Source organism: Mycteria americana, chromosome 19, assembly GCF_035582795.1.
Source record: "Mycteria americana isolate JAX WOST 10 ecotype Jacksonville Zoo and Gardens chromosome 19, USCA_MyAme_1.0, whole genome shotgun sequence".
In the NCBI taxonomy this organism is placed as follows: Eukaryota; Metazoa; Chordata; class Aves; order Ciconiiformes; family Ciconiidae; genus Mycteria; species Mycteria americana.
Genome location: NC_134383.1, coordinates 8820890 through 8841304, shown reverse-complemented (window position 1 = coordinate 8841304; position 20415 = coordinate 8820890). Strand labels below are relative to the sequence as shown.

General features: G+C 58.6%; 1 protein-coding gene across 1 annotated transcript; it reads left to right on the top strand.

Annotated features, from left to right (window-relative positions):
* Window positions 1-182: 182 nt before the first annotated feature.
* Window positions 183-18761, top strand: LOC142418825 (adenylate cyclase type 10-like). Its single transcript, XM_075521205.1, is given in 27 exon segments — window positions 183-199; window positions 900-1095; window positions 1211-1225; window positions 1227-1386; window positions 1690-1794; window positions 2945-2983; window positions 3627-3770; window positions 4394-4599; window positions 5037-5130; window positions 5447-5535; window positions 6101-6292; window positions 6407-6528; window positions 7142-7218; window positions 7526-7715; window positions 8651-8703; window positions 9574-9727; window positions 10443-10635; window positions 11197-11283; window positions 11725-12008; window positions 12634-12770; window positions 13628-13744; window positions 14757-15011; window positions 15701-16046; window positions 16819-17041; window positions 17436-17543; window positions 17702-17880; window positions 18584-18761. Coding segments are annotated over 27 exon segments (3960 nt in total).
* The last annotated feature ends 1654 nt before the right edge of the window (window positions 18762-20415 follow it).

Below are 20415 nucleotides of genomic sequence, written 5' to 3'. Positions count from 1 at the left end.
GTCAGAGGGGCGCTGAGGGGGCTGCGCAGGCCACCGTTCCCCCCAGCATCACCGTCTCCCTGGCACCCCAACTGATCCACCCCTTCCTTTGACTGGACGAGGCGAAGAAGAGCTTTGGCCTCTGCAGGACCTGGTGGTGCTGGCTGGTAGCCCTCCCCCCCTTCAGAGTCCTGCTCTTGGCCATGCTCGTGCTTCTCTGGTAGCGCGGTGCCTGGCCCACGGCGACAGCTGACGGGAGCGTGGAGCCCGGTGGAGGAGGGCTGTTCGTGACCCAGGGTTCCCAGCCCGGGGAGGTCTCCTTGCCACACGAGAGGTCGCACAGCTCTCGTGCCAGTCCCAGGAGGCACAGCACCTCCTGCTGACTCGCTGCGAATGGCCCCTGCCTCCTCTGGCACGGCCTGGGGAGAGTGGTGGCACTTGGGCACAGTGCTTCGGCCCAACCGAGAACGTGGTCGTGCAGCTGCAGGAGGCTCGACTGCTGCTCCGCCACGGTCTCTCTGCTGGCCTCCGCTCTGCCACCTGGCAGCTGTAGGGCAGCCTGTGTGTATGGCCTGGCCTCCCTTTCCATTGGGAAACCCCAGCTGCCCTCAGGGATGAGAGGCCTGGCTCCAGGTGCTGGAGCTCTCGCACAGCCCGGGGAACGGGGCAGAACTCAGGAGCTGCTGTCTCTGCCAGAGGCAGGCCACCGTCCGTCACAGGCACTGTGCGGATGGAGGGATGGGAGAGCTGGAGGGCTCCCCTGTCTGAGCTGGGGCAGCTGGGAGCTTGGGGAGGGAGCAAGGGAGCAAGAAAGGAGCGAGCCTGCTGGGAAGATGGCAGCAGGCCGTGTAGCTGCAGGGGGAAGGACCAGTGCTAGCAAACAGCTGTGTGTGCCGGAGGCAGCTGGTCCTTGGGAACAGGGGAGGCAGCTGCAAATTCAGCAACAGGTCGCTGCGCGAGCCTCCCTTCGGCGCTGTCCTCAGAGAAGTGGGGTGGCGCTGGCTGCCTCCGAGTCAGTGGCTCAGCGTCAAGGAGGGAGCCTGGGTCACGGTGGCAGCTGCCCAGCAGATGATGACACAGGGAGGATGTCACTGCCAGGTGATTGTGACCACCCCTGTGAGGGCAGGGGGCCAGTCGTCCCGCACAGAGGCCCTGGGCTCACTGTGCAACTGGCACTGTGCGGTGAGGTCCTCATCCTCCTCCCAGCTGGGCGTGGCCGTCTTCTCTGGAGGTACCCCGTGTGCCTCAGGGCGCTGACGATGGCTTCTGCTGGGGAGAGGAAATATCACTACTCAGACCTGGGGAAAGCAGCAGCTTTCCTCCCCAGCCTCCTTCTCCAGGACTCCCTCAGGAGCAACAAGCCCATTCATGGTGTCCACGGAGTGCTGCTCTTTGCGGATATATCAGGTGGGGTGAGCAGGGGGGAGCAACCAGAGTCACGAGCCATTTTGGGACACACTGGGCCCTTTGGAGCCCTGCCCCTGCCCCTCAGACAGAGTGGCCATCTTGTCACTGCTGAGGTCTTCTGCTGGGATGCCCAAAGAGAGCGGGATGCGGTATCTTGGGCGGTCAACCACTGCTGCCACCAGCACTGAGTGGGGGCATGGGAAGGTGTGACCTGCAGGCTCTCGGGCTGGGCAGCGTGGAAGTGGCTGCCAGGTCCTTTGGCCCGTATGGGCATTTCCTGATTTCTGGGTGTCCCTGTTACAGGTTTCACTGCTTTGACAGAGAAATTCATCCAGAGGAGCGGCACAGACAGAGGCACTGATGAGCTGGCACAAACCCTCAATTGCTACCTGCGTGACATTTTGGAGGGTAAGAGGCATGCTGCAGGACTGCCTGGCATCGGGCCGAGAGGCTGCTCATGGGGGGTGGAGGCAGACGTGCTGGGCAGCCTGGTCCTGCCTCCTTGGAAGGGCTGGGGCTTTCTGTGGCCCGGAGGAATGGCGAGAGCAGCCAGGGTCTCCTGGCGAGGCAGGACCAGCGCAGGTCCTTTCTGCTCCCCACTGTGGCCGGGAGGCACTCGCTTTCTCAGCAGCCACCTCTGTGCCTCTGGTGTGAACACCCCGCTCAGTGATGCGTTAGGGCCCCGAGCAGGCTGAGGGCATCCAGCAAGTGCCAGTGCGCGAGTGACCTGAGGATGCTGGCACTGACGTGTGTGTCTGTGTGTGTGTGTGTGAGAGAGAGAGAAAGAGACCCTCAGGAGGGGGAGACCCCCCTTTTCAGAGGGGACATCTTGACCCTTCCAAGCTGACCGTGAGCCCATTGTGGCCACCCCTTTGGCAGCAGTTGTAGAGCAAAGCAAGAGAGTCCTCAAAGATGATGAAGGGTCTGGAGCATCTTCTCCTCTGAGGAAAGGCTGAGAGAGCTGGGACTCAGTTTAGCCTAGAGAAGAGAAGGCTCGGGGAGGATCTTAGTAATGTGTCTAAAACCTGAAGGGAGGGTGCAAAGAGGAGAGAGCCAGGCTCTTTCCAGTGGTGCCCAGTGTCAGGACCAGAGGGCACGCCACAGGCAGGCCCTGAAACACAGGAGGTTCCCTCTGTACGTCAGGAAACACTTTTTGACTGTGAGGGTGACTGAGCACTGGCACAGGTTGCCCAGGGAGGTTGTGGAGTCTCCTTCCTTAGAGCTATTCAAAAACGATGTAGCCACCGTCCTGGGCAGCTGGCTCTGTGCAGCCCTGCTTGAGCAGTGGGGTTGGACCAGATGGACCCCAGAGGTCCCTTCCAGCCTCCACCTTTCCAAGATTTGGTGGCACCTCGAGGCCCTGCCTCCCTGCCTGCTGTGTGGGTACCAGGGCTGTGGCCACTGTGAGCCTGGGAGACAGGCCAGCGTGGTGCTTTCCTGAGCTGTGCCCCATGGTGCAGCCTCACCCAGGTGCTCCTCTCCGGGCAGAGGGGCTTGCTCTGTGGCTTCTGGAAGAAGGTGTCCACATGACTCTTCCTTTCCTTCCCTCTGTCCGCAGAGATGCTGATTTTTGGAGGAGACATCCTGAAGTTTGCTGGTACGTACTTAGGAGGACGATGCCCACATGTACTGATCTGCAGCATTTAACTGTTGTGGCGGCCGTTTGCTCCGCTGTCCTTCTCATGAGGCTCTGTGCAGCACCTTGAGCCAGCTGTCTGGCCACGCACGCACCCCCCCTGCAGTGCCCTTTCTCCAGGCTCCTCTTTCCCCCCGGGCCTGCCTGCAGTTTGGCTTTGGCAAGGGCTGTGGTTCCCCTCACTCTGCCCCTGCTTGTAGGGCCCTGGGCTGGGGGTGGGGGCAAGGAAGCACTGAGAGGAGGAGACCCCCTAGAAAGCGCAGCCAAAGGTGTGTGTCGGGGTGGTAGTGAGGGGCAGGGAGGCCCCGGTGATGGCGGAGCTCGGGCTGCCAGGCTGCGAGGGGAGGAGTCGTCCCTGGCGTGCTGCAGCTGCAGAGGAGCGCTCGGGGCAGGGGGTGCCACCGCTGCCAGCTGGCTGCCGCTGTGGCCGGCGCGGGAGAGGAGAGGTGTCCCGGTGCCCAGGGTGCGGTCCTCCGGGATGATGTCCTCCCACAAGCCCACCTTCCTCAGCACATCGTCCGGTTTCTGCTGTCCCTGCCACTGCGTGTAGGTCGGGGAGAGTCAGGTCTCAGCAGAGCCTTTACCTTCCCCTCGCTTCCCCCAGGGGATGCTGTGCTGGTGCTATGGAGAGCACTGCCCCAGGAGCTGGCTGAGACCATCAGCCTGGTGCTGCAATGTAGCTGGCGGATCCAGAAGAAGTATGGGAGTCGTGACACGCCCGTGGGTCAGAAGGTCCAGCTGAAGATAGGTACGGGTGCTGTGCCAGGTGCAGATCCGTGGCACTTTCCCGTGCCACAGGATACTTCTCACCGGCAGGGAATGTGGGGATGCCTACTGGGGCTAGTGCCAAAGGAAAGCATCTCCTGCGAGCATTCAGGGGGCCAGCTGTAGTCCGAGCGGGGACGGGAGACCAGGACTGCTGGGTTTGCGTGCGTCTGCAGATGCAGAGGAAGCTTAAAGGCAGAGCGGGTGTCAGATCAAGTATTAGGGTCTTTTGAATGCCTGCTGTCTGCTGACAGATGCCTGCGGGAGGTAGTTATGCTTTCATTTTTTCAGGTGGGGGCAGCTTTGCATGCTGCTTTCCATGCTGCTGGGTTCTCCCCTGCTGGGCTTCTGGGGCAGGCAGCTGGGCAAGAGGCCCGGCGCTCTCAACACATTGCCAAAGTCGACTTTGTTTGTCTATTTCTAGACACCCGTTTCAGGGACCTGTGTCAGCATCCCCCCGAGTAGGACGGAGGATGCCCTCCCCCTCCATAATGCCCGTCTCCCCGCTGGCCTTCAGCTTAGCTTCTGAATAGCTGAGATGCTGGGGACGGTAGAGCTCAAAATGTTCCCTGTGTCAGTTCTGCTTCTCCCTCTCTCTCTCACCAGGGATCTCTGCAGGGCCCATGAACCTCATGACTGTCGGAGACGGGAGGCAGCAGTACTTCTGGGTCTGTGGCTGGGCCCTGGGTGCTGTTTGTGAGGCCGAACAGCTTGCGAATGCAGGTGAAGTTGTCCTCTCAGCCACCACCTGGGAGGTCTGTGAGCAGCACCAGCTCAGGATCAAGCACCTTGCAGGCAAAAGAGCTGTGAAGGTAAGTGGATGGGAGGGCCTCTAGAACCATTTTGAGAACCCAGACCGGGACGTGAAGGAGGGAGGTGTCAGAAGGCTGAGGAGCTGCATGTGGAGAGAGTTGTAGCTGTGAAAGGGGGCAGGCAGCTGAAGCTCTTGTCCTTCCATCTGAGGGGTAACTGTGGGCTGGGCTTGCTTGGTTTGAGGGGTCGGGAGGCACAGGAACGGTTTTGGCCCCATCAGCAATGTCCTCTGTGGGTCACGGAGCTGTTGTTGACAGCTGGGGGATGCTTGGATGATGCCTGCCCAGCTCCAGTGCTTCTGAGGAAGCACTGCTGTCCCATCCAGCCAGGTGGGCTTGTTGTCCCCTTTTCTGGGCAGTGACGGTGGAGGGCAGGCTCTGTCCCCTGGGACTCCTGGGGAGGCCAGTGGCAGTGCTTTCATTCTGTGTGTCTTCAGGTTACGGGCATGGATCGGATGGCTTGGTCCGAACGCCAAGACGCTTCACACAAGCTTGTACGGCGCCCTGTGAGCCAGCGCTTGGAAAGGGAAGGTGAGTGCCAGCTTCAGCTTGTTCTGTGATTGCCCAGAAAGGTGGGGCCTGGCTGCTTCAGGGGCCAGAGAGGAGCCACCGGCGCCCTCTTCCCCCTTTCAGTTAGCACTCCTGCTTTTGGCCCTGCTGTGCATCAGCTGGGGCAGTCGCTGCTGCTGCCGCCTCCTTGCGGGGGGCAGCTCTGCCCTGAGCATCTGGGGGGGCAACATGAGCAAACGCAGAAGACTCTCGCTCCCCCGTTTCCAGTGCCAGCCCCTGCTTTCCAACACCTCGTAGTCCCATCCTCCCAGTGACCGCCTGCATTTTCTCTCCTCAGGTGCCATGAGGTCTGCTCTTCTCTTGCCCAGTGATCCTAGTGTGGAGGAGGTGCTTAGGAAGTACATACCAGGAGCTGCTCTCAGGAAGGTACGGCCAGGCCACCAGTGCTGGGGGCTGCATTTTTGGAGGGCAGAAGAAGTGGTGCATTGCAGAGATGGAGTTCTCACGAGAACAGACAAAAGAAAATGCACCCTGAGGTGACAGCGCGGGGAAACTGAGCCAAGGGGCACCGGTGCTGCACCACTGTGTGCGCTGTCCTCAGAGAGAGATGGGTGGCGGGAGGCGGACTTCTGTCTCTCTGTCTTTTCCGTGGGTATGGTTCTGGATGTGCTGCGGACGTGACAGTGGGATAAATGGGAGGTTCCACTGAAGTCCCTAGAGCATCCCTGAGGGTTTCCCCTCGTGTCCATGCCTGTCCCAAGGTGGGGTGTTACCGGAGCACCTTTCTGTCCTTTGTCATTCGTGTGAGGATTCGGTATCTGCCTGCCGCAGGCTGGGCTGCCTGCCGGCCAATTGCACTGAGAGGAGGATTTATCCCTTCCTCTGGTAGTACCTGCTATCGCCAGTACGCCTGCTGTCCCTCGGTATCTGGTGTGGGCAGTACGGCCCCGGGAGAGCAGGCTGGTGAAGCCGTCGTGCTCTTGTCTTCCAGTTTGATGACAGAGTGCCGCTGGACCTCTTCTCTGAGCTACGGCCGGTCACCATCCTCTTTGTCCAACTGCACTTTGCTGCAGATACCGGCCCAGCGTGTCTCTGCACGATGCTCGACAATGCCATCAGGATGACGCTAGAAATCCTCTGCCCTCACAAGGGCGAAATCAACAAAGTCCTCCTGTTTGATAAAGTGAGTGTGGGGGAGGAATCGCCTCCCCCCACCCCGAGAGGGTGGGCAGTGAGCAAGAGGGAGAGACTCCTTCTTAGGCATGGTAGCAAGACGTGCTGCATCCGTCCTTGGCAGGGCTGCACGTTCCTCTGTGTGTTTGGACTCACTGGAGAAAAGCTGCCCTACAAGAGCCTTCACGCCTTGCAGAGCGCTCTTCAGATCTTTGACTCGTGCTCCACGATGCTCAAGAAAATAGAGTGAGTGTGTGGCGGGGCTGTGGGGGGTGCACGCTGCCTGGGACAGCGCAAGGGGGCTTACCAGAAAGAGACGTGCCTTCTAGCTTGCCCTGCCTTGTCCCTGGCAAGAAGGAAGCAGTGCCCTGAGAGGTGGCAGGCGACCCCTGGGCTTAGCCCACGGCAGCCAGGCGGAGTCCCTCCAAGCACACCCTGCTAGCCACTGCGCTGGAAAGAGCCCTCGCAAGGGCGAGAGGCTCCTTGGTGCCAGAGGCAGGCCCTTGTGGGCGACTGGCCCGTGAACGGGGACGGGGCCCAGCCACCTGATCTCAAGGTGCTGTCATCGCAGGTGGTGACATGGTGGGCGCCTTCTTCCCTCCCTCTTTGCTCACGAGAGGGCTGTGGCCTTCTGCAGGTCGCAGCTCAGGGAATGTGGCCTCAGGGGAAGTGTCGAAAACTTCCTGCATGTGCTCTACCCCTATCCCTTGTCCTTTGCAACCCGGGTGTGTTGCGCCCCTGAACTCTCCACGTCCCCAAGACCTGCGCTGGCAGGGCAGGACGGCAGGTGGCCCAGGCTAGCACCGAGGGGAGTGCACCTGGGGCGCTGCTGAAGCCGTACTGTTTCCCTGTGTGCCAGGGCAGTGTCTGTTGCCGTTACCAGCGGGACGGTGTTCTGCGGAGTCACTGGCCACCCTGTGAGGCATGAATACACAGGTACGAGGCGTGTGTCTGAGGCGCGGTAGGCTGGCATGGGCCTGCTTAAGCATAGCAGTCTGGAAGAGGAAGGCGGGCTGGGAGAGGGCTTGCCCGGCAGCGGGTCAGGAACGGCGCAGGCGGCCCCAGTCCTGGCCCGGAGTGGGAGAATGGGCTCCGTGGCCGGTTGTTCTCCTGGGTTCTGCTGACCCCGCTGTGGGGTCGGCCTGTGCTGGAGGCGAGGCAGCCATTGGCCCAGAAGGTCGCCACGGGGCTGGTGGCACAGGTACATCAACGCATGCTCTCTCTCTCTCTCTCTCTCTGGCAGTCATTGGCCAGAAGGTGAATTTGGCAGCCCGGATGATGGTTCACTACCCTGGACTGGTGTCCTGTGATGCAGCGACGTACGCCGCCTCTCAGCTGCCCCCTTACTACTTCAAGGAGCTGCCGGAGAGAAAGATGAAAGGCCTTAGCCATCCTGGCACTGTCTATCAATATGTGGGGATCACCGAGAAGAGGTGAGCGTCCTCTGAGAGGGCTGGATGAGGGGACGGTGGCACCAAGGGTGCAGCCTTGGCCAGCAGAGAGGAGTTCTGCAGAGAGAGACCAAGCTGGTCTCCCTTCCCTGTGGCTGAGACAGTCGGAAGCCCTGGTGTGGGAAGCTTTTTGCCTCTCTCCCCTGCTGTCTCCTGCTGCTGAGAGAGCAGGAGTGAAGCCACAGGGATGGGGAAGGTTTGTCTGTCTTGGTAGACGCAACGTGACCTTGCAGGCTTTGACCAAATGGCTTTTGACTGTGCTTTCTGTGCTGTGCTTGCTCCACCACGTGCCCTGCTAATGCTGACCCAAGGAGGTTTTTGTCCCGGCTGCTTCCAAGCAGGAAGCTTTGGGCCAGTCAGGTTCCCATGGGGAAATGTGGACCATTGGCACACTCTTCCTCACGTCTTCCTGCTGAAATCTCGGCTCTTCCTCTGGGCCAGGATTTGACCTTCTCTTTGGATGACGGTTTGAATGTTAACATTGCCGTCTCGTTGAAACTACAGGAAGACTTGAGCCAAAGGCGCGAGGTGCTTGGCGTCCCAACCTGTTCAGTGACACAAGCCCTCCTTTCCAAGACACTTGTTTTTCTTGGCCAACGTGGTAAAGCTGCCTGCTAGGCAACAGCACACCCCGGCTTCTTTCACATGTCTCCGATTTCTCTGGATTTGGCCTGTGGTGATGGACTCTTGATACGTTCTCCTGTCCCCCCGTGGCCGTTGGGCTTCTTTATGCTTGAAGCTGTCCTAGGGTGCAGCTTGAACTTTGGCTGGGGGAGTGTGCAGGGGATAACTTGCTGCTCGAAAGAAAAGCAGGTACCCAAGGAGCACGTCCTGCCCCTCCGCGCCAGGCTGCTTCTGTATGTGCCCTGGCTTCTCACCAGCTAATTGACTTGTGTTTTCTTTTCCCCTGCTTCTAGCATATTTGGCATGGCTCTTACCAAGGAGAGGTCAGAGTACGTCCCCTTGCTGGGTAGGTGGAGAACGCCTTGCTCTTCTGAACCCCAGTTTCTTCCCCTTGGTAACTTTTAGTGCCACGCTGGGAAGGGAGAAGCTTTTGTCAGGGATGGCATGACGTGCAGCAGCCCTAAGGAAGCGCTGCCTGTCTTGGCCCCTCCTTGGTGGGCATTTTGGGGTGGAAAGCAGGGGGAGGCACCTGGTGCTCGCTGCTGTGCTCCAGGCCTGGTACGAAGGTTCCTTTCAACTATGGAGCTGCTCAACAGCCTGGGGGCTAAACTGATCCCTGTCTTTGGGATGAGGAAAGAGATTTCCTTCTGCCAGACGGACGGAGAGTTTTGGGAGTGGGTTCTCCCCCTTGTACTCCTCAGAGTTCCTTTCTTGGCAGCATCTGGGGCATAGACATGGAAATGTCAGGACCCACGGGATGCCTCGAATCACTCGGCATCTTGCCGGATGTTTTGGGCCCTGTTATGGGTTAACCCCGGTAGGCAGCTCAGCCCCACAGAGCCGCTCGCTCCCCACGGTGGCATGGGGAAGAGAACCGGAAGGGTGAAAGTGAGAACACTGGTGGGCTGAGATACAGAGAGCTTAATAGGTAAAGCAAAAGCTGCGCATGCGTGCAAGGCAAACGCAGGCATTCATTCACTGCTTCCCATTGGCAGGCAGGTGCCTAGCCCTTTCCAGGAAAGCAGGGCCCGCCACCGCTCTGAGGAAGGCAGAGGTGCAAAAGCTGGGATGAGGGGGCGGGAAGGAGGCCTGGGTGCAGGCAGGCTGGCGGATGTGGTGGCGGGGAGGGAAGCTGCGGTGGAGGGTGCCAGGAAAAGGGACGGCTCTTTGCTTTTCAGCACGCCCCAGCAGCTCGTTTTCTTGTTTGTCGTCACAGGTCGGGAGAAGGAGGTTGACCTCTTTGTCAGCTGCTTGAAAGCCTATGAGGATTTAGGAGAAGGGCACATCCTGGCATTTGAGGGCACGGTGGGCTCCGGAAAGAGCCACTTACTTACTGAACTGGCCTATTTAGGCCAGGCTGCGGGCCACAGGTACAGGTTTCTGACTTGTAGCTTTGGGACACTGCCCCTGCCCATCCCCTGACAGCCATGGAACACTCCAGCCCCTCTGGCAGCGCGCCTGGCCCTTGGACTGCAGCCTCCCGAAAAAGCCTCCTGGAGACACTCCCTAGGAGCATGTGCGTGCTCTGCTCCTGCCTCCGCCTCTTCGGGGAGCTGGAGGTGGCTTCTCTGAGCCATGGCCTTTCCTCCTTCACCTCTGGGCCAGGCACAGATAGAAGGAAAGAGCCCAAGCTCAGTGCTTTTCATCTGACGCCAGACCCAACAGACAGCAGGGTGGCCTGCCTCAGAAGCTCTGCCTGTTTCCCAGAAGGAGCACTGCCCAGAAGGGGCAGAAAAGCCTTCCTGTGGTCTGGGAGGTGGCCTGCTGAGGTCTGGAGCCCAAAGGCAAACTCACCACTTGCTCCATCCTTGCCTCTTAGCCCCGTGAGTTCCTCTGCCGGGGGGACGTAGCGAGACCTGGGCCGGCACTGCAGAGACACAGCGTCTCGACCCAGCTCTCCCAGTGGCTTGGCAGCAACTGCCCCCCTGTGCCCTTTCCCATATGAGGAGCAAAAAGCTTGGCCTTCTCTGGGAAGCACTTTGAGATGGGTGGCTGAAGAGCCCCCCACAAGGGCATCTCCACCCTTTTTGTCTTAGAAGGCTTGGGCTGTCGGGGATCTCAGTCCCGTCTGCTTTTGCATGGCAGGGTGGTTGCCGTGGAACTGCTAGAGGTCAACGTGAGGCAGTCCTTCTCTGCCATCCGTACGCTGATGGCCAGGGCCCTGGGCCTGCAGGACTGTGAACTGTGCAGTGACAGGCAGCGCATGCTGCAGACAAAGCTCCGAGGGACAATCGAAGAGAGCAGCTATTGCCTCCTCAATGACATTTTCCTCGTCGAGGTGAGAGCGAGAGGCCTCTCTGGCCCTGGAGAAGGCCTTCTCCTGAGCTTTTCTGGGTCAGACGTTGTGAGGGCGTGCTGCTGGGAGTGCCTTAGCTCAGGGGTGGGAATCGCGGGGGTCGTACCACACGTTTCCCATTCTGGGGCCCGGGGGGCTCCCTGTCTGTGTTGAGTTCATGTCCCACGCTGCATCCGGCAGTGGCCGGTGCCTTGTTCAGCGGGTGCTGAACAAGGTGGAAGTGGCATTGGAGAGAGGCTGTTGCTGACCTCGTGCTGAGGTCACCGCTATGTGAGCGGTCTGCTCCAGGCAGCCCAAGATTCCCGCAGCCTGAGAACCAGCTCTTCAGCCCACCCCCAAGCCCCAGCTCTGCCAGAGACCCTCAGCAGAGGGCCTCTGCTTTAGGCTGCAGGTGAAGGCCCCACCGTGGCCCTTTGCACTTGTGCTGGGGAGAGGTAAGGCGCTGAGGCCAGCAGAGGTGGTTTGCGCTGCGGTCTTGCTTGGTGGGTAGGTGTGTGCCTAGCCCCGGAGTGATGTTTCTCCCTGACTTGCTTTTCCGGCCAGTTTCCCGTTTCGGACGAGGTTCGCGAGATGTGCGAAACTCAAAGAAAAACGGAATTGCACACGACTTTGGCAAAAGTGCTAGAGAAGGTGAGCATTTCTCCTTCCTTCCTCCTGGGTCAGAGAAGGAAAACAAGCCTGCCGGCTGCGGGCTCTGTACCACAGCAGTGTGAGCGGGCGGGAGGACCACGCCTCTGGGTCATTGCCATTCAGGGCCTGAGAAACCCCCCACCCCCCACCTCCCCACCGCAGCCCCACAAACACACCCAATAACTTTCCTCCCATCAGGTGTGCCCTGGAGGAGAAACAATGTCTTCTGCATTCCCTTGCCCAAGCTCCCTCCTTCTGCAGGGCAAGTGATGTTAGGTGTGACCTTAAAGTCTCAAACAAATGAAGTCAGCGTCTAAGCAGGGAAGTGGTTGGGGAGAGACTTCAGAGCATCCTCTCAAGAGACAGAGGCTAAATCTCCTCCCCTGGAAGACACTGGAGAAGCCACTGGATTCCCCTCAGAACAACCTGCTTTTTTTTCAGACCATTGGAGGAGAATTTGGCATATTTGTCATCGACAATGCCCATTTCATCGACTCTGCCTCCTGGAGTATCATGTCACCCGTGCTCCGAAACGTCTCCCTCTTCATGGTCGTGAGCTTAGCTCCGGGCTACGCAAGAACAGAGAGCTTTTGGAAAGCCGCAGCAGGCAGCACAAGGTCCCAGAAAATCACCTGTCTTCATCTGGACAAGCTGAAACCTTCAGCTGTGGTGCAGAAAGCCTGCCAGGACCTTGGAGTGGACACCATCTCCAGGGATCTAGCAAGGTAAGTTGGAGGCAGGGGAGCTCTTCCTGAGGGCTTGAACCTATGGAAGGGAACATGGAAGGGAACCAGCCCCCCGGGAAAGGGAGCACAGGGCCGCTAGAAGCATCAGTGACTCTAGCGAGTACTGGACGTGGGTTGCTTGTTACGCCTCACCCTGGCAGGCGTGAGCTGAGAGTGGGCAACTGCCTAGAGATGGAGCGTGGGAAGTGTCCGCCCTTCGCTGTTGCACAGGGAAGAAGGGAGGAAGAGTCCCGAGCCCAAGCGTGGCTGGGGTGTGAAAAGGCCTTGGTCTAGGTGGCCAGGCTGTGGGGGAGATTCCCTGGGGCAGAGGTCTGCCCTGCTGCCAGAGAGGGTCGAGGCTCCTGAGGAGAGGAAAGGCAGGGCTCGCTGCTCTGTGCTTTGGGCATTGACCACAATTCTTTTCCCATGGACTTCAGCGAAGGCTGGAGGTTCAGGGGGGCCCAAAAGCCCAAGCCAGCGGGAGGACCATCCCTTTCAAAAGTGAGGTGTAGCTCTGGCGAAGATGCTGGCTACCCTGATATGCCCGAGTGGCTCGCCGCCCACCTGAACCATGTTTCACCTTACTTTCCCTGTGCTGGCCACTGCCGGGTCTGCTCCTGTCCAGGTTCCTGATCCAAAGGAGCTCGGGGATCCCATATTACTGCGAGGAGCTGCTGCGCTGCCTTCGTTGCAACAACATGCTCTTGTTCCGCACCCGGAGGCACGGTGAAAAAGTAGAGGACAACTGGGAGAGCCTGATCAGTAAGCACCTTTGCTGCTGACTAGCGAGTTGCTGTGGCGCATTCTCCACAGCACAGTCTTGCGCCGTCATTCCCCCATGGATCTGGGCAGAGTCAGATCCTGCAGCAGTGCAGGACTTGGTCTGGCGGAGGTGTGGGCTCCTGCATGCCTTGTTTTGGGCCAGCCAAAGCAGGGGCTAGCGAGTTCTGGTGGCTTGGAGAGGCCTAAATTCTTAGGGTGGGGGGTGGGGGGCTAAAACACAGGGGAAATCGTTCCGAAGCACGTGTGTTTCTTAGGCATTCTGATGGGCGCGTAATTTACCTTGGCCAAACACCGGCTCACTTGAGAACAAACCCCAGCTTGAGGGGAGGGACGGGCCTGGGAAACTTGAATCCAAAACCATAAATCTCCACAAGGGTGCTGGTAACGGAAGAAAACGGTGGTAATGCCACCGAGAGGGCAATGCCAGCCAGAGTGCCGTGGCCTTGGGAACAGCCAGGACTGACGCTACATTTTGCATGATCAGCGGCAACTTCCCTGGCTGTGGAGGTAGCACTGGCAAAGGCAGCAGTGCTGCTGCTTTCTGTCCCGGGGCGTTCAGTCGCCCCCTGGGAAGTCTGGAAGCTTTGACTGTTTGGGAAAGCTGGTCTGAAGGCAGAACGTCTTGGGGAGGGCTATGCAAAGAAACGCTTGCAGTGGGAACTGTTTTGCTCTGCTTCATGGCCACGTGATTAAGCGCAGGCAGGTCAGGGTGCCCGCACTGGCCCACGTAAGGTGGGACTTGTCCCATCTCAGGTGAATTTTGAAAGGTTTGCAAGCTGCAAGTCACTTTGCAAATGGCCTTATTTGTGCTCTCCTGCTCCACCCAGCTTCTGCAGTCGAGGCTTCACCCCTGGCAGCAACCTCGAGCTCGGGCGCGGGGAATGAGGGCAGGGTCTGCTTCATCAGACCAGATGCGAACCTGGAGAGCGCCGTGCTGCCTGCCACCTTGAAAGGTGAGGGGCCGAGCGCCGCTCTGCCGGCTCGCGGCTGTGCTGGGGCCCCTTCCCGGGGCATCGGCTAGAGGGAGGCTGGTCATCTGCGTGCTGCAGAGTCACCCTCTCAGCTTGGGGGCTCTGCTGGGAAGTGGCTCCGGTCCAACTAGAAACAGGCCTGGGGCTGCGGGCAGCCTACTGGGCATGGACCAGCTGTGAGCCTGCTGGCTGCTTTCCAGCAGCAGGTAGGCGAGAAAAGGTTCTTGGTGCAACAGTAGAATGACTCCCTTTTCTCACCGAAACAAATCCGCTGCTGGGAAAAATCTTTGACTTGCCTCTGATTCAACTTTGAACAGGGCTTCTACCTCGCTATTCTAAGTTCCCCAGCTAACGCTGGTCTCAAGGCACTTAATCCAAACCAAATCCTTTTTTTTTTCTGTGGCTTGGCACGGAAATCCCCCCGAAGCCAGGGGACCTGGATGGGGGAACCGTCAATGAGTGTCCCTCCTCTCTAGCCAGAGCCATTTGTATGAGCCCTGAAGAAACGTCATGCCAAAGCATGCCTGCTATGAAGTTGCTTTGTCCAAAAAAACAAAAAGGAAGAAGACCACAAGAAAGGAATAGTTTCATCTGGCCAAGTTAAGACAACCGTTGTGGGGAGCTCTGAGTCCGCCTCTGAGCTGCAGTGGGGAAAGTTCTCTGTCCTCTGTGTGCACGGTTGGGCCAAAACCTACTCCAGATCTGGTAGGGCGTATCATGGGATGCATGAACCTGCTGGATCCTGCCCTGCTCAGCCTTGGTGGGGGGGCGTTTGTTTGAGCGTCTCGCTTTTCCGCAGGCCTTGTGGCCTACGATTCCAACAGGAGCGGAGCCACTCTGAAGATGCCTCCCCTGGGTTGCGATTGCCCAGCAGGTGCAGTCCCAAGGAGAGGAGGCCAAAGCCTACCCCATTTCATGTGTTGAAACTTTCCAGCCTGTCCAGCCTGAGCATGGGGAACAGGCAAGAGAGAGATGTGGTGCTTCTTTTTGACAGAGATTGTGCTGGCTCAGCTGGACCGGATCAAGCTGCTGAAGCAGATGGTTTTGAAGTTTGCAGCTGTCATCGGGCCAGTGTTTACCACCCAGCTGCTGTCACACATCCTTCCCGCTGGCATCAGGCACAAGATGAATTGCTTGTTGGACATGCTGGTGAGGGACAACATCCTTAAGTGGCTGAAAAACCCAGAGGTGCCAGAAGATGTCCAAGGTCCTCCCAAGGGGCCAGCCACCTCTCTGCAGGCAGAGAGCGGTAAGTGGTAGCAGTAAGGTGGACAAGGGAGCTCCCAGCTGTGTCCCGGCGGGGCTCCCCAGGGCATGGTGCGCTTCCCCCTGGTGATGGGTGGCGGGAGCTCAGGCAGGCACGGCCGTTTGGGATGGGTTGTTCAGAGATCTTACAAGTCACTCTCAAAGCACAACAGCTTTGCGCTGGAGGGAAGTTCCCACCAGCCATCCCAAGTGCCTCTGCTCCCCTGCCTCCAAGCGCTGCTCGTAGCGCAGGTGTGGGAGGACATGTGGAATCCCTGACATCCTCTCCCAGCTGCCTGCAGCATCCAGATCAAAGATGCCCTCCAGAGTGCCCCGGGGCCTTCAAAAGGCTTTTATTCAGCTTTGATTCCCCTGTGGCACAGCAGGGGAAGCTCAGGAGGCTGGGGACTGCCTTGCCAGGAGCGGGGAGAAAGCACTGGCCAGGGCTTGCTTCGGCTGGCGGCACTATCCCTAGCTCCTGCTTGGAGCGCAGCTGAGCACTGTGTCCCCAGGGCTGTGCTAGCGTCAGCAAGGCAAGCCGGGCCCTTTTGCCCCGTGCTGCAAGGCTTGGTGTGCAGCAGCGCTGGTTCGCCGCCAAGGATGCGCACCAAGGCATGACTTTTGTGCCCCGGCTGGGATGGCCCTGAGCCCTGGTCCCAGCTTGGGCTGATGCCAAAGCCCTTTGCCTTGCAGGTGTGAGGCGTCCCTCTCCGAGCAAGAAGACCGTGGAGCGGCAGTCTGGCGTCCTGGCCTTCTGTGTTCTGCTGCTGCGGGAGGCTGCCTATGAGCTGTGGCCCAAGAGTCAGCGGGTCGCCTTGCACCGCAAGTGTGCCGCTTTCCTGGAGCGGTACGCACACAAATGCAAGAGCTGCAGCCAAGGGGACTTTGTTGCCTTCCACCGCTTCGCCGTCCCCAGCACCCAGGACGGAGGGAGCTGTCAGGCCCCTGCTGACCAGGACGACTCGCGCAGCTGGGAGGCCTTGGTGCTCGCAGGAGAAGAGCTGAAGAGGGATAGGACCCACGCCGCTGAGGGTATGCTGTGCACCATGCTCCGCAGCCCGGGCTCTCCAGGAGGCCAGGGGTGTGTGCTGGGGATCGGGTGGGAGTAGATCTGCTAGGGATGAGCCCGGGAGGTGAGGACGACCACTGCAGACTTTCCTCAGTGTGTTGGGACTCTTGCAAGGATCCTTGCAAGCCCACTGGGAAAGGGAGAGCAGCTCTTAGCCCGGGGTATGTGAGGAGGTATCTAACCCCCTGTTTCCTTTCCAGATGCTGCAGATGCTCTGCAGCAGCAGCAGCAGGCTTTCATGGAGGAGGATTTTGGGTGAGCAGACAAGGTTTTGATTATTTTTGAAGCCAGTGAGTTCCAGGTCTCCAGAGGAGCAAAGGAAGCACCGGCATTTGGCTGCCGGTTGTGACGCTAGCTTAGGGCTTTCTGTGGGGTGGGAGCTGGGAGGAGATGGCCATGGAGTTAAGAGAGTGCTTGAGGAAGCCCGTGGGCTCAGAGGGATGGTCACACTACACTGGCGAGCCCTTGCTTTCCAGTTCCTACAGAGTAGCGCTGCAAAAGCTGCAGGGGAAAAGCCGCCACAGGGACTCGGGTGGTTTGCCTGTGGGAGGTGACAGAAAGCCCAGCTTGTCTTTTTCTTCCTACCTACAAAGCACCTGTTTGAGTCCTGCCTGCCCGTGGCCTCGTGCTCTGCTTTGAACAAAGGGCTTCTGATGCAGTCTCTGTGGGGAGAAAGACCAGGATAGGTGACGCCCGTGTATTCTTTGCTCTCTTCTTCCCCTGGGAACTGTCCTCTGACTAGTGTGGCATGGCGGTTTCTGGCAAGGAGCGAACAGACAACTGAGCTGCCCAGCAAGACCGACGGGAAGCACAACGGCGCACGCTCATGTGAATGCAAAGCCATCGTGGAATCGGTGCTTGTGCCTTTGGCTCGCCACTACACGGCAATGGGCGATGCTGCCAGAGCCTTTTACTACCTTCTGGAGTGTGCGGCTGCCTACCTGCATGTCTCCAACAGCTACATGGTGAGTTGCCCTGCTTGCCAGCACCCACTGTGCACGGAGTCCTCTCAGTCGCCTGGCTCTGGGCAGGACAACTTCCCCGTTGCAATAGGGCATGCCTTCGCGGGGTCTCGGAAGGGAAACGTTGGGGTCAGATGCTGACTTTTTCCTCCGGTTTGCCTCTTCTGCGGCAAGAGACACAGGGCACTGTGCCCTTAGCACGAGGGGCGTTAGGAGGGAGGCGGTCTGAAGGATGACTGGTGCCTGTGCTCTGAGCCAGCGTGACTGTGTTTGAGCGGGCAGCACCAGGGGGAGAGACAGGCCCTCTTCAGACAGATGCCAGAGGCAACGGGGGAGGACGAGGCTGGCCATGGGCTCTGCACCCACGCTCACCTGCTCTCTGTGTGCTTGCGCAAAGGCTCTCGTGAAGCTGAACGAAGCAGAGGTCCTGAGGAACTCGGTGGAGGAGAAAGCGAATGTGATAGCCCGCTTTGAAGAGGCCACCTTCTTCAGCCTCAAAGGGGAGGTAAAGAGACGGGGAGGTCTGGAGGGATCTCCTGGGGGATGGAGCTGGATGCCTTCCCCAGTTGCAGAGGACATCGCTGGCATGTCCAGCCGCTGGCAGATTCCTGCAGTCTCTTAGGCAACTAGTCCATATCGGGATGTTTCCCTTTTCCTGTGCAGGTCTGCTGTCATCTGGGACGCATGAAGCTGGCAAAGAAAATGATCAGGGAGGCTTTGAGCCTGCTCAAAAGGCAGTTCCCCCGGACCTCCGTTGGAGCCTTTGTGGAGTCTCAGGCGGAAGAGTTGCAGTGTGCCGCTTATGTTGCCAGAAGAGCATCCTCCCTTCCGCAGGAGGCCCGGTAAGAAGCAGAACTGAGAACCCAGGGGAGGAAGAGCCATTTCCTACCTCATCCCAGGCATCCGGGCCCAGACCTGCCTACACTTGAGGCCACACCTAACCTGGCGCATAGGCCTCAGCAGGACCGAGGCATTAAGGAGCGATGTGCGGGTAGAACAGGGAACGGCAGAGCCCCACACTGTCCCTCTCCCTCCCTCCCTCCCTCCCTCCCCGTGCAGCCCTGGGAACAAAGCACGCCTTTGGGTAAAAAGCAGCTTGCAGCTGGGGATGTGTCTCTAGCACGTGTTGGCTGCGGCAGGGGGTTGGTGGTAGCTGGGAGCAGAGAGCTGTAAACAGGGAGTGGAGGCTGAAGAGGGGCAGGGGTCTGGAGGCAGGACCAGAAGGACATGGGGAAGGAGCAGGAGGTGGAGGTGAGGTGTGAGAATGAGGAAGCTCAGAGGGCGATACCCCTTTTCCTGCCGGTTCCCGGCTTTGCTTGGCTCCCCTGGGGCTGTACTGCCAACACGCCCTCTCGAGCGGTCAGCTTCCCCCGGCAGCACTTCTTTGTTTGCCCCCTTCCGCTCCGGCAGCCCTCCCTCCATCAGCTCCCTTTCCTCCGAGGAGGTGTAACTGGCTTGTCTGCCGCCCTGCTTTCCCCTGGCCCTGTCCGATTTCACACTGTACAGCCAGAGCCTCTGGGCCCAGCAGTTTCTCTTGTGTGGCAGGAAGAAGAGGCTAGCCTGGCTGCTGCGGCAGAGCTGCTGCCTTTCCTTACTGGAGCACCTCTTCAGCCTGGAAGGTACTTCCAGCAGACGGATGTTCTCCCGCCTGGCAGCGCGCATGAAGGCCAACACGGACAGGGCAGCGGACTGCTATCAGGCAGCAGAGTCCCGCCACAGATAGACCTAAAACAGAAGGGTGGAAATGAAGTTATCTAATTAAACATCTCTTTATTATGACCTCTGTTGTCGAGCCTTTCTTTCTGAGGCACGGAAAGATACACTATCTTATTGTTTCTCTTGAGGGCTACTGTTGCTCCATCAGCGATGGCTACAGCTCTCTCGCAGACCCTGGTGCAAACACACGATTGAAGACGCTTTGGATTTCGGGTCACATTAAAAGCAGAGGCCCTCTAAAACCCTAGCCCTCTCTGTTGCTCTTGTTCCTCACCACCCACGGATGGTCAGCCGGCTACTGCTGCTCCCTATCTTTCCCCAGCTAAAGGGGAGCAGAAACCTGTTTAAAAAGGCACGGGTGACAGGCAAAGCCCCAGATGCCCAGGGGACTTTGGACAGCTATCTCCAAAGCTTTTGCCTTGTCTGAACCCGTCAGGGGACTCAAAACAACACACCCTTCTGCCTAGCATTGCCCCCAAGTCAGCATCTGCAGCAAAACTCTACAAACCATTATGGTGTATAAGCAGCGCTGCAGACACTGGGGAAAAATGGGGGGACGCGGCATGCAGGTAGGTCATACGTCCGCTCCTCCTTCCCTTCCAGCTGGCAGCACTCCTTCTAGCAGCAGAACTCCTTAGGCTCCTCCCCTCTGCCTGCCTACCAATGGCTTTGCCATGAGAAGGGTTTGCGTCTGGAGGTTATCTTCTGCGCTTCGCACGCAGGCACCTGGCAGACTTCAAAACTGTGGGCATAGCTACAGGTGTGCTGGCTGAGATGGGCAGGAGCTCACTGGCGAAATGCAGCTCAGTTAGGGACCTGCAGAATGGCAGGGGCTTCATTCAAGGAGCTTCCAGTCACCTGCAGGAGCTCTGCATATGCAGCTTTCTCCCTGGCACCCTCCGTGGCACAGAATTTCCATGGCCACCACAGAAACCTCAGGCGTGCCGAGCTTACAGCTGTGCCACGCCTTCTGGTCCAAAAGCTTCCGTTTCTCCACACAGGCGTTAAGCAGGACTGGGGTCCCTCTGGCTGCACGTAATGGCATCCCTGCTGCCAGCTGGGACCGTCAGTATGTGTGGCATCTACCTCCATGGCCACTTGTGCCTTCAGCTAGGAAGGCTGTGGCTGTGCCACAAACGATTGCCTTCCGCCTTACGTTTCTGTCTTACAGGGTGTGAATTTGGATGTCCAGCCGGCTGCTTGAACGTTGCAGATTTTCACCGGCACTGGCATGCACTGCCCTCCTCAGACTAGCTCCTTGCAAACTCCACCATCTTTTCCATCCTTTCCAAATGGTATCTATATTGCGAACAGACACCTGCAAAGAAATACCTGAGCGTAACAAAAAGGTTTGGTGGAAAAAATAAAATAGAACAAACATATGTATTTGTCTGTAGCCGTTCTTCTTCTTCCTCCCTCTTTTTCCTCTCCCCTATTCTTTCTTCTTTAATCTCTACTCGGCTTTAATTTCTACTCTTTCTTTAATCTCTACTCGGCAACGAGTGGCTGAGTGGGACTAATGTATCTGGCATTTCATGTGACCCTGGAGCTCCCTATCAGTGCTGTTTAGGGGGGTCTCCCACCAGCGCAGCACAACTGAAGGCCAGCCCAGGTTAGTCCTGATGCAGTAGGTGGGAAGTGCTGGTTTTGGCTGGGGAGGG